The sequence below is a fragment of the Dothidotthia symphoricarpi genome (genome assembly GCF_010015815.1).
Source record: "Dothidotthia symphoricarpi CBS 119687 unplaced genomic scaffold P153scaffold_6, whole genome shotgun sequence".
In the NCBI taxonomy this organism is placed as follows: domain Eukaryota; kingdom Fungi; phylum Ascomycota; class Dothideomycetes; order Pleosporales; family Dothidotthiaceae; genus Dothidotthia; species Dothidotthia symphoricarpi.
Genome location: NW_022985013.1, coordinates 865,554 through 878,811, shown reverse-complemented (window position 1 = coordinate 878,811; position 13,258 = coordinate 865,554). Strand labels below are relative to the sequence as shown.

General features: G+C 51.2%; 4 protein-coding genes across 4 annotated transcripts; 1 reads left to right on the top strand and 3 right to left on the bottom strand.

Moving 5' to 3' along the window:
- Window positions 1–295: 295 nt before the first annotated feature.
- P153DRAFT_416501 (uncharacterized protein) lies at window positions 296–1,074 on the bottom strand (the record flags this gene model as incomplete). Its single annotated transcript, XM_033672152.1, has 1 exon — window positions 296–1,074. A coding segment is annotated over one exon (778 nt), but the record flags the coding sequence as incomplete, so codon positions are not given.
- Window positions 1,075–2,487: 1,413 nt separating this feature from the next.
- P153DRAFT_429821 (uncharacterized protein) lies at window positions 2,488–4,162 on the bottom strand. The gene is made up of 3 exons (XM_033672795.1): window positions 3,998–4,162; window positions 3,741–3,948; window positions 2,488–3,687 (listed from the first exon to the last, which is right to left on the bottom strand). The coding sequence occupies exons 1-3, from the start codon at window positions 4,103–4,105 to the stop codon at window positions 2,717–2,719; spliced, it is 1,287 nt and encodes a 428-aa protein (XP_033525934.1). The 5' UTR covers window positions 4,106–4,162; the 3' UTR covers window positions 2,488–2,716.
- A 501-nt stretch (window positions 4,163–4,663) lies between these two features.
- On the bottom strand, window positions 4,664–6,724 carry P153DRAFT_429820 (uncharacterized protein). Its single transcript, XM_033672794.1, has 4 exons — window positions 6,255–6,724; window positions 6,176–6,205; window positions 5,299–5,540; window positions 4,664–5,249 (listed from the first exon to the last, which is right to left on the bottom strand). The coding sequence occupies exons 1-4, from the start codon at window positions 6,480–6,482 to the stop codon at window positions 4,967–4,969; spliced, it is 783 nt and encodes a 260-aa protein (XP_033525933.1). The 5' UTR covers window positions 6,483–6,724; the 3' UTR covers window positions 4,664–4,966.
- A 191-nt stretch (window positions 6,725–6,915) lies between these two features.
- P153DRAFT_394866 (vacuolar protein sorting-associated protein 11) lies at window positions 6,916–10,123 on the top strand. The gene is made up of 5 exons (XM_033671346.1): window positions 6,916–6,963; window positions 7,028–7,096; window positions 7,143–8,078; window positions 8,128–8,361; window positions 8,411–10,123. The coding sequence occupies exons 1-5, from the start codon at window positions 6,949–6,951 to the stop codon at window positions 10,076–10,078; spliced, it is 2,922 nt and encodes a 973-aa protein (XP_033525932.1). The 5' UTR covers window positions 6,916–6,948; the 3' UTR covers window positions 10,079–10,123.
- Window positions 10,124–13,258: the final 3,135 nt, after the last annotated feature.

Genomic DNA, 13,258 nt, shown 5'->3' with positions numbered 1-13,258 from the left:
TAAACGTGAAAATCATTACTGTTCGAGTGTGAGTATGCCATGGCTCAACTCAAAGCCGAGTGTCGCCCTTGCCCATTGCGACGTTGCGTCCTGATCTCCGCACAAACACGCTCCAAGAACGCCATACACCAACCGAGGAGTGGTCCCGGTTCCTAACCCTCTGACAATCCGTTGCGACTAGAAGATCCCTCGGGCGTCACTGGACACGCCATCGACCCATCAACAAACACATTCGCGTGCTCCGTCGGCATCGCCGTCCTTCCAGTCGGCAGGAACAGATTCCGGCGCTCCATATGTCGCTTCACTGGATCCGTGGCATCACTGAACGCCTCCTGCGCGTTCTGCCAAGCGTCGTAGTCTTCTTGTTTCCCGGATTGCTGGTACGCCTGCAATGCGGCGGCGACGCGCCGTCCCAAGCTTACGATAACTTTAGCTTGTGTCTGAATCCAGTTCGCCCGGTCGGGTTTCCGGGCGTCTAGGCGAGCGTGGGCTTCAGGTGTGTGGAAAAGTTTGCCAGGCGCGGAACGGAGAGGTGAAGGATGGATGGGAAGATCGGCAGAAACAGCAGAGTCGCGAAGGGGCTGAAAGGTCGCAGAAGTCGGAGTGCGGACCGCAGATAGGCATGGTAGAGATACGCTTCTTCGAAGAGCCACGCGTGGCCTAGAATTTGTCGATGTTTGATGGCTGACGTGATCAACAAAGAGGTCGGTATATTTGCGGTGGTGACCGAAGATCTTGTCCATCTGGTTTGGAATGTCCTTATACTCCATGGACAACTTATCGCCAGGCATAACAAATGGCCGCCAACTCCTCTCCGTCTCGAGTTCCTGTGCTCTACACCAAGGTCTGGGCGAAGCAGGCAGTAGAGAACCCAGCCCAGACACATCAGACTCAAGATCATTTCTGAAGTGGCCGAGTCCCGGTAGCGATGGCATTGACGCCATGGAGGACATACTGGACACCCTTCTATGCTGCAGCGACGGGCCTGGGACATGCAGATCTCGAGATAGGGGCGTAACAACTGGCGATCGTGTGCGAGCAAATATACGGTCAATTTGCCGAGATCGAGTCTGATAGTCTTTCGGGTCGTCACTATACACGAACCTGCTCATGCCATTTGCGCGAGAAGAGTCGCGTGAGTGCGTTTCCATGTCCGCAATTCCAGAGTTGAAGTTGTGCGTGTTGTGTATACTGGCTTGTGCTTGGGTTGCAAAAGTCGAACTTCGAGCGCTGCGTTGATCAGGAGTAGTGAGGAATTTCCCACTGTTTGTATAGTAATCAGAGAAGAATTGGGCGAAACGTGAGCGAGGACGACCTTGGTTTTTGGGCTTCACTGTCGTCTGCCTAGACGGTGAGTTTGCAACGCCTCCATGACACTCCATACCGTTCGTTGCCGCCTTTTTGCTGCAATTCTGCACGTCATCTCGGTACCTAGACGCAGGGCTCAGGAGATGGCTGCGGCTGTGTTGCTGGGTGGAGTGCGAGTCCTGGTGCTCACGCTCCCGCAGAAACGAATTGTTCTGTTCGGATGTTTGCTGTTGGAGCTGTGGTAAGGAGGTGGATCGAGTGAACGTAAACTGGTGATGATCCATGGTAGTGCTTAATGAGTGGTCGCAGTTGATTTGCCTGGTGAGTAAGCGTAGAATAAAAACAGGCAAAACACAACAGCACAAATCTTGAAACAAGTGACCTAACGTTAGTGAAAACTAGAAATGCTGTTGTTAGGTGACATGAGGTGGTGTTCTGTGGTGTCAGTGTGTCGAGGTGAAAGCGACTTTTTGTATCGTAGCAGCAAAAAATCGAGCGCTCGAGAAAGCGTAGAACGGTACAGTAGTAAGTAGCGGGACACTGTAATAAATTTTTCTGCTTGATGAACCATTAAAGGGAGATGGAACTCTGTAAGGTCACCAATCTGCAACTCCTACCACAGGGGTATAGGTGGAGTAATACTGGTCGACTGAAAGGATCTTCGGGACCCAAAGTTGAGAAACCAAACTTTAGTCAACTGCTGCCTGGGTTTTCGAATGGACGTGCTCGCATCCATACATTGAACAACCAGTCGTCAAGAGTCAAGAGGGGATAGGTCAGCTCTGCTTCGCCATTGTCATGACGGTGCGCTGTTTTCATGTGTAGATCATAAGACATGTACTGCGTTGGAAAATCAGGCCTACCACTGTTGTGTCCATTTGTTTCTTCACCAATCGTGAACACGCCAAGAAGATCAACCGAATCAAGAAAGTTTTCTGAATTAGTTGAGCCAGTAAAGTAGTACATGAATGTGATGACATAGTGTTGCTTGCTACAAGGTGTGGCGTATTTTGAACGCGAAGCGTGTGCATGTACCGACCTGTGTAGCGGAGATGCAATTTGCAGCACGCGTGTATTGTAACTAGAGACAGATGAAAATAGTGTAAGCATCATCGTACAGCTCTTTGCGTCTAGTATAGAAAGTTTCAGTAGGCAAGAGGCTGCGATAATGCAGTTGTAGTAGAAGTAGTTATTGCGTTGTTGATGCACGTCAAGCGTAAAATAAGTAATTAATTACTCTAAAGAAGAAAGCTCTAAGAGCTTTATTAATAGCTAGTATAAGAAACTAGAGAACTGAATCAATAGCAAGTAGTTGAGAGGAGCTAGAGAACTAAATCAATAGCATGTAGTTGAGAGGAGCTAGAGAAATTAATCAATAGCATGTAGTTGAAAGGATCGCAGGTAGAGCCTAGCGTTTGGCGGGTTGCACGTTCAAGCCAAGTTTCTTTGCATCGAGGATGCAAAGAGGTGTGCCGGTGTAGAACTTTGTCGGGTGCTGGTGGCTCGACGAACCGTCATCGAATCCTTGGGGAGGCACCCATGCCTTGAGTTGGGCTACTACCGTGGCTCGGCGTTGCTCTCGTTGCTTGTTCCAAGACGGGAGAGTCTCTCTTCCGAAGGCTTTGTCCACCTGTTTGCAGCGGGATAACCAGTTTGTGAGTCCCGCCCAATCGAGTTGATCAACTGGTGGCCATCCACTATTTGTTGTAGTCTCGGTAGGATTCTCTGATGTTACAGGAGTTGCCGTTGAGCTCCCGTCGCGCTCTTTTTCGGCCACTAGCTTAGCATATTGACGAGCAAGGATAGCCGCATCTGCCATATGCTTCTTGCTGCCGAAAAGAGCCCATTGTTGGTCTTCTGACAACAACGGAGTGGTTGGAGGTTGCCAATCGCGCAGTCTCTGGTAATCGTACTCGGTTCTTGCCTCTTGCTTCTCGGCTTTTGATGTTATTTCCGTGATATCGACCTGCGCCAGTATCTCCCTTACCACAGGCTCTGTACTTGACTCGCTTGCTTGGCGCCAGTCGTTCCCAGGCCCATCTGGCACACCGAACATCTCAAGAGCGCGACCATAACTCATGATAGATGGGTCAGTCCGGTCACCTACTGACGTATTTGGCAGCCTCTGGGAAGCTTTGCCAGCTTTGAGAAATACTTCGAGGCCAATCCCATCACTCACCAGCGTGTCTGCGGTCGCCGGAATATTGGAGCGGTCTATACCCTTGAATGGCAGCTCGCATGTGGGATCCTCTGAGCAGAAGAGAACGAATCCGTCATCAACCTTACTCTTCGCAGCATTGCGCCATATTTGCCGGAGTTCATCTTCGCGCTCCGTTGCGTTGTACTCGAATGCTTCCGAGAGTGCATTTGGGTCAGTGCCTAGTGAAGATTAGTTTCGTACAAAACTGAACATAACATGGTGCTGCGCTTACGATTGCACACATCTTTGACTTGTGCCTCTACAGAGGCAACCATTTTCTTCAGCACTTGGCAACGCTCATCCCATGCCGCGCATTGCTTTGTGATTCTTTCCAGCTTTGCAATAAAGCATTCTCTATCGCTGCCGCAAACAGCGGTGGCTACGAGAAGAGCTTGATAATCCCTCATTGATTTTCCTCGATTGCTGCTCTCTGTAACAGCCTGAGAGTTGTCAGTCTAGCAAATGAGAAAAGCGATGGTATCACGCTACCTCTTTAAGCTCGCTGCGCATGTCGTCAGCGCTGCAAGACAAGCAGCCTACTCGATAGTCGGCGTGTTGGCAAAGTGCACGACGATCAATGGAGAATGGAGATGGCATCTTGAGAGGTGATTGAATCTTAATTGGATATTTGATTGGTTATGCGTTTGATTGACGATTGTGTTTAAGTGGTGTCGAGGGCTCTAGACCGCAAAACCAAATAAGCGAGCCGAGGTCCGTGCACAAGAGTGTGCACTAAAATAAATTGCCGTAGGCAACAACAACAAAATCACCTCGTCGAGCTAAATAATTACTATATACAGTTCCGTAGTACATATTCCAGTTCTAACCGAAGAGCACATCTCCGAGTCGGATGGATACAGTCTTGGTTTGAATATAATTGTCCAGCGCCGCCTCACCTAGCTCACGGCCAATGCCAGACTCTTTGTGCCCTCGTTCTGCAAACTGCATCCAAATCGTTTCCACAATGCATGCGAAGATCTAGTGAACGAGGGGAGCTGTAAGTAGTCTGCCGCTGTACTCTAGCAGAGCGACATGGTCTACATGTTTGATTATATATTGGCGTCGGCCTTGTACCGGCCTCGCACCAAGGGACCAGAGCATCTCGAGTATTCAACATGTCACCCGAACAATCACATTGAACATTCGAAACATACGAGCAAATTTCTTCCGTGAAGACCGTTCATAAATTGAGCTACCAAAACAGAGAAGCATTTTCTAAGCCTCAAGTTCGACCGCCGTGAGAGTAGTGTACAAAACCCGAACCGTGTGCCCTATCGATCAACCAGCTGCTCATGGCAACCTGAATATGGAGGAGAATTCAATTTTCGTGAACGATGTCGTTTCCAAAGAAATGAAAAAGATGAGAAACCCGACTGCTCCAGAGCGTAAACTGATTGTGCTCATATTGATTAAACATAAAGTAAGGAAAGTCGCAATGGTAAGGCGTTTCAAAGTAACTCAGAGCATCTCGTCGTCCATGGCGGTGTCGCCGCCAGCAGTTGCTTGTACGCCATCCGCACCGCTGGTGGCCATGGCATCAGCACTGCCCTCTCCACCGGCAGGGAAGTAGTCGGCCATCTCAGCATCAAGCTCTTCGACGGTCTTCTTCTTAGGACGGTCACGACCACCACGTCCACGACCGCGGCCGCGACCTTCACCACGGCCTTCGCCGCGTCCTCGTCCAGCAGCAGGAGTGGCCTTTGCAGCGGTAGCAGGCTTAGGCTGGTCTTTCCTTGGTTGACTAGTTTTGATGAGCTATTTTTCACGTGATGAGGGCGGAGGGTACATACGTTACACGGTCGGCGAGAGAAGGCTTTCCAGCTGAAGCTGGAAAGTTTGCCGCGCTCACAAGCATCTCGACGCGGATCGGGCGGTTGTCAATCTTAACGCCATTGAGAGAAGTAGTGGCCTTGACAGCTTGCTCGTTTCGGTTGAAGATGACGGTGGCGCTTCCAAGGCTACGGCCGTTTGGTCCGTATTGCATGAGAATCTTCTTGGGCCTGCCGACGCCAATTGCTGAAGCAAAATAATCCTATGAGGCGCATTAGTCGTTGTGACGGGGTATGAAGTTTGCAGACACGAAAGCAAGTTTGACACGTCCAGGTACGGCGCAGTCGGCAACGAAGATATGGTCGAAGTTCGAACAGTCGTACAGTGCCACCTAGAAAGAAGAGATTGATGTCCAGACGCAGTGAGCGGGCCATTCCGCAGCACATGAGCGTTTTCGGCGCAAAAGCACCGTGCAGCATGACAAGACAGCGAATGGCAAACGCCGCAAGTCATCCATGAAAGCATCTACCCTCGACCATATGACTTTCGATGCTCTCATGTTGCGACTGCTGGCTCGCTTGCCGTTGCTATAGTAGCATGCAAAGCCTGCCAGAGACACAATGCTGGTGCACTGTCTCGCCCTGATGGGCTGGCGTTGCTTGTGGACATCAATCTCCAACTTTCGTCGTGGCAGCACTTCAAGGTGTTCGCATGCTGCGAGTCTTATACCAGTCGTGTCCCCAACACAGATCATGGCGTGACTATTGCAGAACATGGCTCAACGACCCGTTTCAGAGCGCATGGGGAGATTGCGAACAATCTTGTCGATGTGGACTCGCGTTGTCTCGCGAAGTGCGACGTGACGTAGGCTCAAAGACCTGCAAAGGTCTTACATACCTGAAGTTGATTCTGCTCAACGTCCAAGGGCTGCGCGACGTTAGCAAGGTTCGTAGCGCGTGTCTTCAAGGGAACCTACCAGGTTGGAGATCATGATCTTTGTCTCGCCGCCCGAAGGAGCAGCGGGCGCCGCAGGAGCAGCCTTGGCCTGCTTGCCTGGCTTGTTCGCTTTCTGTACACCGCCAACAGGGCCTGCGGGAGCGGCAGGACGGCCTGCATCAGAGCGGCGGCCTCCGCGACCGCGACGGGTGGACTGGCGGCGCGTCTTGAGGATGTCGTCGAGGCTGAGTTCCATCTTGGAAGACATGATGGCAGATGACGTGGTGTAGAGACTTGGGTGAGTCGGTGGTGAGCGAGAGCGCGCTGACGTCGACAGACGCAGGTAGTGGGGGCAATGAGGGTGGAGGGATTTCTTATTCAGTCGACGAGGCTGAGCAGAGCGCGACTACGAGTGCTGCTAAGGCAGAGCGCGTGGCAGCTAGAGCTTGGGTCGGACGAGTGTGGGTGGCTTGCGCGCGGTGATGGGGCTGTCGTGCGAGGACGCGCCGGTGGTGTGGTTGATGGAAAGGGTGGTGGAATGGGTCGAGAGAGTGAGAAGCAGACTGCGAGGGCTTAAGAAGGGGGCAGCAGGCAGAGACAAAGCAGGCGCACGGCCCGCGATGCAATCGCGCTAGGCTGGGCCACGGCTTGGCATTGAGATGAGTGATTGGCCGCGCCTGTCCCAGGCGACGACAGCTCCGAGAAGAGGCAGCTATGGACTGGTAGGAAGCAGAATGGCAGTCACTCCGGTAAGCCGCCTGGCCGGCGCCCCGCTCGGCGACTCGATCCATGGCGACGCTGACGCGCAAGCAGTGGCAGTTCAAGTTCTTCGACGTCTCGCAAGTCAAGCTCCCCGACGACGAGAGCTCCTTCCTCGCCGAGGTATGATCACGTCCCCCTCGCAGACACGTCCTCTCACACACGGCAGCCTGGGAACACGGCCTGCATCGTCTCTGGCTCCGAGAGCATTTTCGTGGGCAGCGCCGATGGCGTCGTCCGCATCCTGTCGCAGGCCTTCAAGGTCGTGCGCACCTTCCGAGCCTATGACGCCGGCGCAATCACGCACATGAGGCAGGTCGAGGGCACGTCGTTGCTCGTCACCATTGCCGAAGACCTGTCCAACGAACCCGTGCTGAAAGTATGGGCTCTGGACAAGCTGGAGAGGAAGACTGGTGTTCCGCGCTGCCAGAGCACTCTCACCATCCAGAATGGACGCAAGCAGTTCCCCATATCGGCCTTTGCCGCCCTGGACGACTTGTCGCAGCTCGCTGTTGGCTTCGCGAACGGCGCAGTCACAGTGGTACGAGGCGATCTCATCCACGATCGAGGAGCGAGACAGCGCACCGTGTTCGAATCTGAAGAGCCCATTACTGGCATCGAGTTTAGAGAAGGCAATATCACCACTCTCTACATCGCCACCACCGGGCGCATCATGACCCTCGTGATATCTGGCAGAGGACAAGGGCAGCCTGCAAAGTCACTCGATGAATACGGCTGTGGAGTAGGCTGCATGGCTGTAGACAAGGCTACACGGGACGTTGTAGTCGCAAGGAACGACGCCGTATATTACTATGGTCAACACGGTCGCGGGCCTCCATATACGTACGAGGGCGAGAAGAAGTTGATCTCGACGTACAAAGACTACGTTGTGATTGTCGCACCCCCAAAGTCGAACGCAATGCCCAGATCCAACCCACTAAGAGCCTTCGGCGTTGGATCTGCTGATGATGTATTCAACACAACCAGCTTCACCCTTCTCAACACCGAGCTTCGGTTCGTAGCGCATCAGGAGCAGATATCGTCGCAGGTCCAGGCCATTGTTTCCGAATGGGGCGACCTCTTTGTGTTCACACTCGATGGAAAGGTGAAAACTGCATGCACATTGACGCGTTCAAGAAGCTGATACAAGCTAGATCTTCCGGTACCAGGAAAAGCCTTTCGCTCAGAAACTGGATATACTCTATCAACGCAATCTCTACGTTCTAGCTATCAACCTCGCGCAGAAAGCTGGCCTCGATTCGTCACAACAGAATGTCATTCTCAGGAAGTTCGGCGACTACCTTTATTCCAAACAAGACTATGACACTGCAATGCAGCAATACCTCAAGGCTATTGATAACACAGAACCGTCCCAGGTTATCCGGAAGGTATGCTTACTCAAAGCTCATCCACGAGCACTGCTGACAATGAAATCAGTTTCTTGATACACAGCGCATTCACAATCTGATTGAATATTTAGAAGAACTACATGACCATCATAAGGCGACTTCAGACCATACCACTCTACTACTCAACTGCTATGCCAAGCTTAAAGACGTTGACAAACTGGAGGAGTTCATCAAGTCGCCTGACGATCTGAAGTTTGACCTAGACACCGCCATTTCGATGTGTCGCCAGGGAGGCTACTTCGACCAGGCAGCATTTCTTGCTCGCAAACATGGCGAGCACGAACTAGTTGTAGATGTGCTCATCGAGGACTCGAAACGATACGCTGAAGCATTGGCCTATGTTTGGCGGTTGGAGCCTGAAGTAGCGTACTACAACCTAATGAAATACGCAACAGTATTGCTGCAGCACATACCCAAGGATACAACCCAACTTTTCATCGATTATTACACTGGGAGTTTTCGACCAAAGAAGGATGCTATCATCATACCTAATGCACCATCATCAGGTGGAATGGGCATGGGTCTCGGTGCGGCATCGAGCGCTGTACAAAATCTTGCTGCCCTTCTACCTCTGCCTTACATGAACACCAACGCATTGGCGTCCCCTTCATCGGGCGAGCAGAAAAGCACAATGAGTCAAGCTCAGATTGTCGAGACGGACACGGACGAGCCTGCGCCAAAGTACAAGGTACCAAAACCTCGAACTGCATTCTCGGCATTCGTGGATCACGCTCAGGAGTTCATCGTGTTTCTGGAAGCATGTATCGATTCAGAGAACTTACGCGAAGACGACAAAGTCGATCTCTATACCACACTTTTCGAGATGTACCTGCACATCGCGTCCTCGAAGAAGGACAGTGAGCGGCAAGAGTGGGAAAATAAAGCGAAGAAACTTGTCGAGGGCAAAGACATACCGATAGACACGTCGAATGTCCTCCTTCTATCCCATCTTTCCAATTTCCGCGACGGCGCAATCCTTGTTCGCGAGCAACAAGGCCTCCACTTCGATATCTTCCGCTCCTATACCACCGCAAAAGACACACAAGGCGCCATTCGCGCACTTCGCAAGTACGGCCCCGAGGAACCAGCACTGTACCCAGCTGCCCTCGCATATTTTACCTCCTCGCCCGAAATCCTTGCCGAAGCAGATGACGAGCTAAACACAGTGCTGAAGAAGATCGACGATGATGGCCTCATGGCACCGCTTCAGGTCATACAGACCCTCTCCGCAAACGGTGTCGCTACAATGGGCATGATAAAAGCGTACCTCAGCACCACGATTGAACGCGAGCGCGCTGAAATTGCAGCAAATCGCCGCACAATCGATACCTTCCGTTCCGACACCGAGGCCAAGAAAGCAGAGCTCCAGAATCTGAATGCAAAGCCTGTCGTCTTCCAAGCTGCGCGATGCCAGGTGTGTAGTAAGCCGCTCGAACTACCGGTCGTACACTTCCTGTGCAAGCACTCGTTCCACCAGAGCTGTTTGAGCACGGATGAGGATGTCGAGGATGCAGAGGTTGAGTGTCCGGTCTGTAGTAGTCAGAATGCGACGGTCAAGGCGATTAGGAGGGCGCAGGTTGAAAGCGCGGAGAGGCATGACTTGTTCCAAGATGCGCTTAGGAGAGGAAAGGACGGGTTTGCTGTCATTAGCGAGTGGTTTGGGAGGGGTGTCATGGGGGTTGGAGGTACAGAGTAGCAGCGGTAGTCGTAGTGTCGTTCAAATTCAACCAGTGTTTTCGAGTATTGCATGAGTTTGCTGTCCAGGTTTGGACCGATTGACTGTGTTGATGGTTTTCTAGCTAACTCCATAGACAGTTCTACTTGATTATCTATCTAGCAGCTGCACCGAATAGATTACTTCGCTGTTGACTACGATTCAAAAGCCACTATTTGGTATAATTGAATTTTACTCGACATCGTTAGGCTTGTTACTGCAGCTTAGAGGGGATAGGAACCGCTTCGTTAGGTTATTATGAGTCCCTCCACAAGCCAAACTACAAGCTAAACTACCAGTTTTACTATAAGCTAATCGTTCCTTGTCGTGCTCCTTCTAATACTAGAAGTATGTTGCGTGCAGCATGATGTTAACAACTTGTAAAGGTTTAACGTAATGTTCCTTCTGGATAGAAAGTAATATCGATCTCGCTTCATCATCAAACAGAGAGACCATTATGTATTATCGCACATGTAAGATATATTACTAGGAAAAATTAGGGTCGCTATGCTTCAGCAACAAGCATCGCTACACTGGATAGAATATTGATTACACTGAAGTGCTCGCCATTGAGAAAGCCTCAGACAGCATTTCGATAGCCATTCGGGATGTTCTTGACATCCACGTGCAATGAACTTCGTCGAACAGCTATATTGTCTCTTTGTGCAGGCCCCAATCCTACAGTTAATACTGCTGCAGTCTGCAGTAGACTTCCATCATCTAACAACAAGGTATCTTTTGCATTCCCACCATATGCCGAATACCTCCCCAGGCTGCCGTGTATCTCAAAAGTTGTACTCCTCAATATATTCGGCTGATGATTCCATTTACCGCGATGCTATGTAGATACGGGGTCATCCACAGAAAAGACAGAGTATCACTGGTGGTATATGTTGCTCTTCCCCACACGGCGTTACGCGCTCATCAACAAGCGATCTGATCATAAAGTTTACAAAAACGTTGGGCGATGGGTATCCCAAGTAATGGCACACGGGGTGTCCCAGCCTGTAAGAAAACAAATCAAGCGTCCTTGCTCTTCGATGTTTTGCATTTGTGAAACGAAACGAGAAAGCCTCCGAACGGGCTCCGGTCAGGGTACCCAGGCAGAAGAAGTGGTCCATGCTCTGTGTCTTGAAAACGGGCGTTGGGCATGGCGTTTCTTGGACGCAAGCCACGGGCTCTCGAAGTTGGGCTTGAACTTGATCTTCAACCTCGACTTGCCAATGTACTGTCGGGCTGGAAGGCTAGTTCAGAAACCTACTAGCTCCAGAACGGTGGTGTCTGATGTGGATGAAGAAGTTTGGAGGGATGACGCGGCGAATAGATAGACACACGCTACTAGAAAAGGAAGGCACATCGTGAAGTCTCCACCCGCGTGCAGCCCTGCAGCGGCAATGAGCGCCATGTTCTTGAGCTTATTTCAACTCCCGTGTCTTAGAATACTTGACATGGAAATCGGCATAACGATCACGGTTGATAAACAAGTTTTGATTGTGCAGAGTTGAGTATTCTTGAGGTGTGAGAACGCGAGTGATTTAAATGATCATGCCGGATGGTAGATCGCGAACATGTGAATGAACATGCATGCGATTGTGAGTGCTTCCTTTCTGAGGACATGTGCTCTGAAGTCGAAGACCAAACCAGGCCAGGCCAGACCTCTGATACATAGTAAACTTTCTGACCATCTTGTCGATATTGCTGCCACGTATTGCACGATAGCGAATTTGCAGAGGGAATGAGTCCTGGTTCGCAAGCCGCGTCACTCAAGTCCAGACTGTCGATGTTCAGCAGTGTGGATGATTTCCAGGACCGTGACTTGCGACCTTTCATCTCAGGTTCTCCAGCAAGATATCATCGGGTGGCGACTGGTGGCCCTGTGGTTGTTTGTAAGACGTTAATTGAGGCCCATGGGTTGCTCCATCATCAGACCTCGGCGTGAGCCAAACTAGCAAATTTGTGGCGGTGAGGAGGACGCAGATTGGCATGGCCACAGAATACTAGATTACCAGATTGCTTATTGGTAGATCAGTGGGCCTAGTATGGCGCAGTGCCACAGCAACTTCAATGTTGAGATGAAAGGAAGCTCGGTGAGGGAATTGATTGAAGTAGTTATTGACGGGAGCCATCACATATAGTACGAGGAGGAAGGCGAATGCCTCGCGGAATAGGCTATTCGGCTGTGCGGTTGTACGTACGTGTGGGCAGTTGTAAAATGAACATGTAGGAAAGGTTCAAGCCCCTGTGTACGTGAGCTAGCTTTTGGTTCGCTATTTTAGCCGATCTGCCCTTGGTCGTGTGGTTTGGTGATCTGTGATTGCGATGTTCGCCAACCTTTATTGACATCTGGGCTCGATTTGGCAAGTCTACCTTTGAGTATTTAATCATCAGGCATAACGCCGTCGAAACCGTGCAGACTAGCATGTATCGCACGCAACCACCATACCTTGACAAATCTTCTGGTCAGAACAGGTGTCATTTCAGAGTTTGCTTCCGCGAAGTTTGAGACAAAGGAGCAAATGTAAGGTTAATGATCCATCCATTTCCCTCGAGCCCACAGGCCAGCCGCGACGGCGGTGTGAACTGAGTGGGCGACAAGCCATTCAAGGGTCTTGACTTGTTTAGTCAACGGGGATCGGCGCTTGGGCAGACACAACCACGAGGCAATTGGCTGGCACGTATGCAAGTGGGTACAGTCTTGGCATAGTATGCAGGCCCGAGTTGTGCAAAGATTCGCGATAGTGGGGATAAATTCTATGGTGTTGCACGGCGGCAGGGATGGGGCAGGAAGAGAGGTACAGAGTATTCACCGAGCCGTCTGTTGCATGGCGGGTGAGGAGAAATGGGGAACGTTGCGGAATGCCTGCCCATGAAGTTGGCGTGGGATCTCACGCCGATCGTCAGCATCACAAGAGCTGGTGGATAACGTGCGACGCATACTGGAACGCAACCTATCGGTACCAGTGAGTACTCGCGGCAAGTGTCTCAGGCTACACTGCAATCACGTCCTCGGCCCAGGATACTGGACAAGGGCAAATCAGTGGTTTTCTTTGCTGTCTCGTGAGGCAGCATACAGAACCTGGCCTGGTCGATCAAGACTGGGAAACTGCAGAAGAGGGGTGATCATGAGACTATCTTCCAAGGGTACTGCGGCAATGTTTCAGC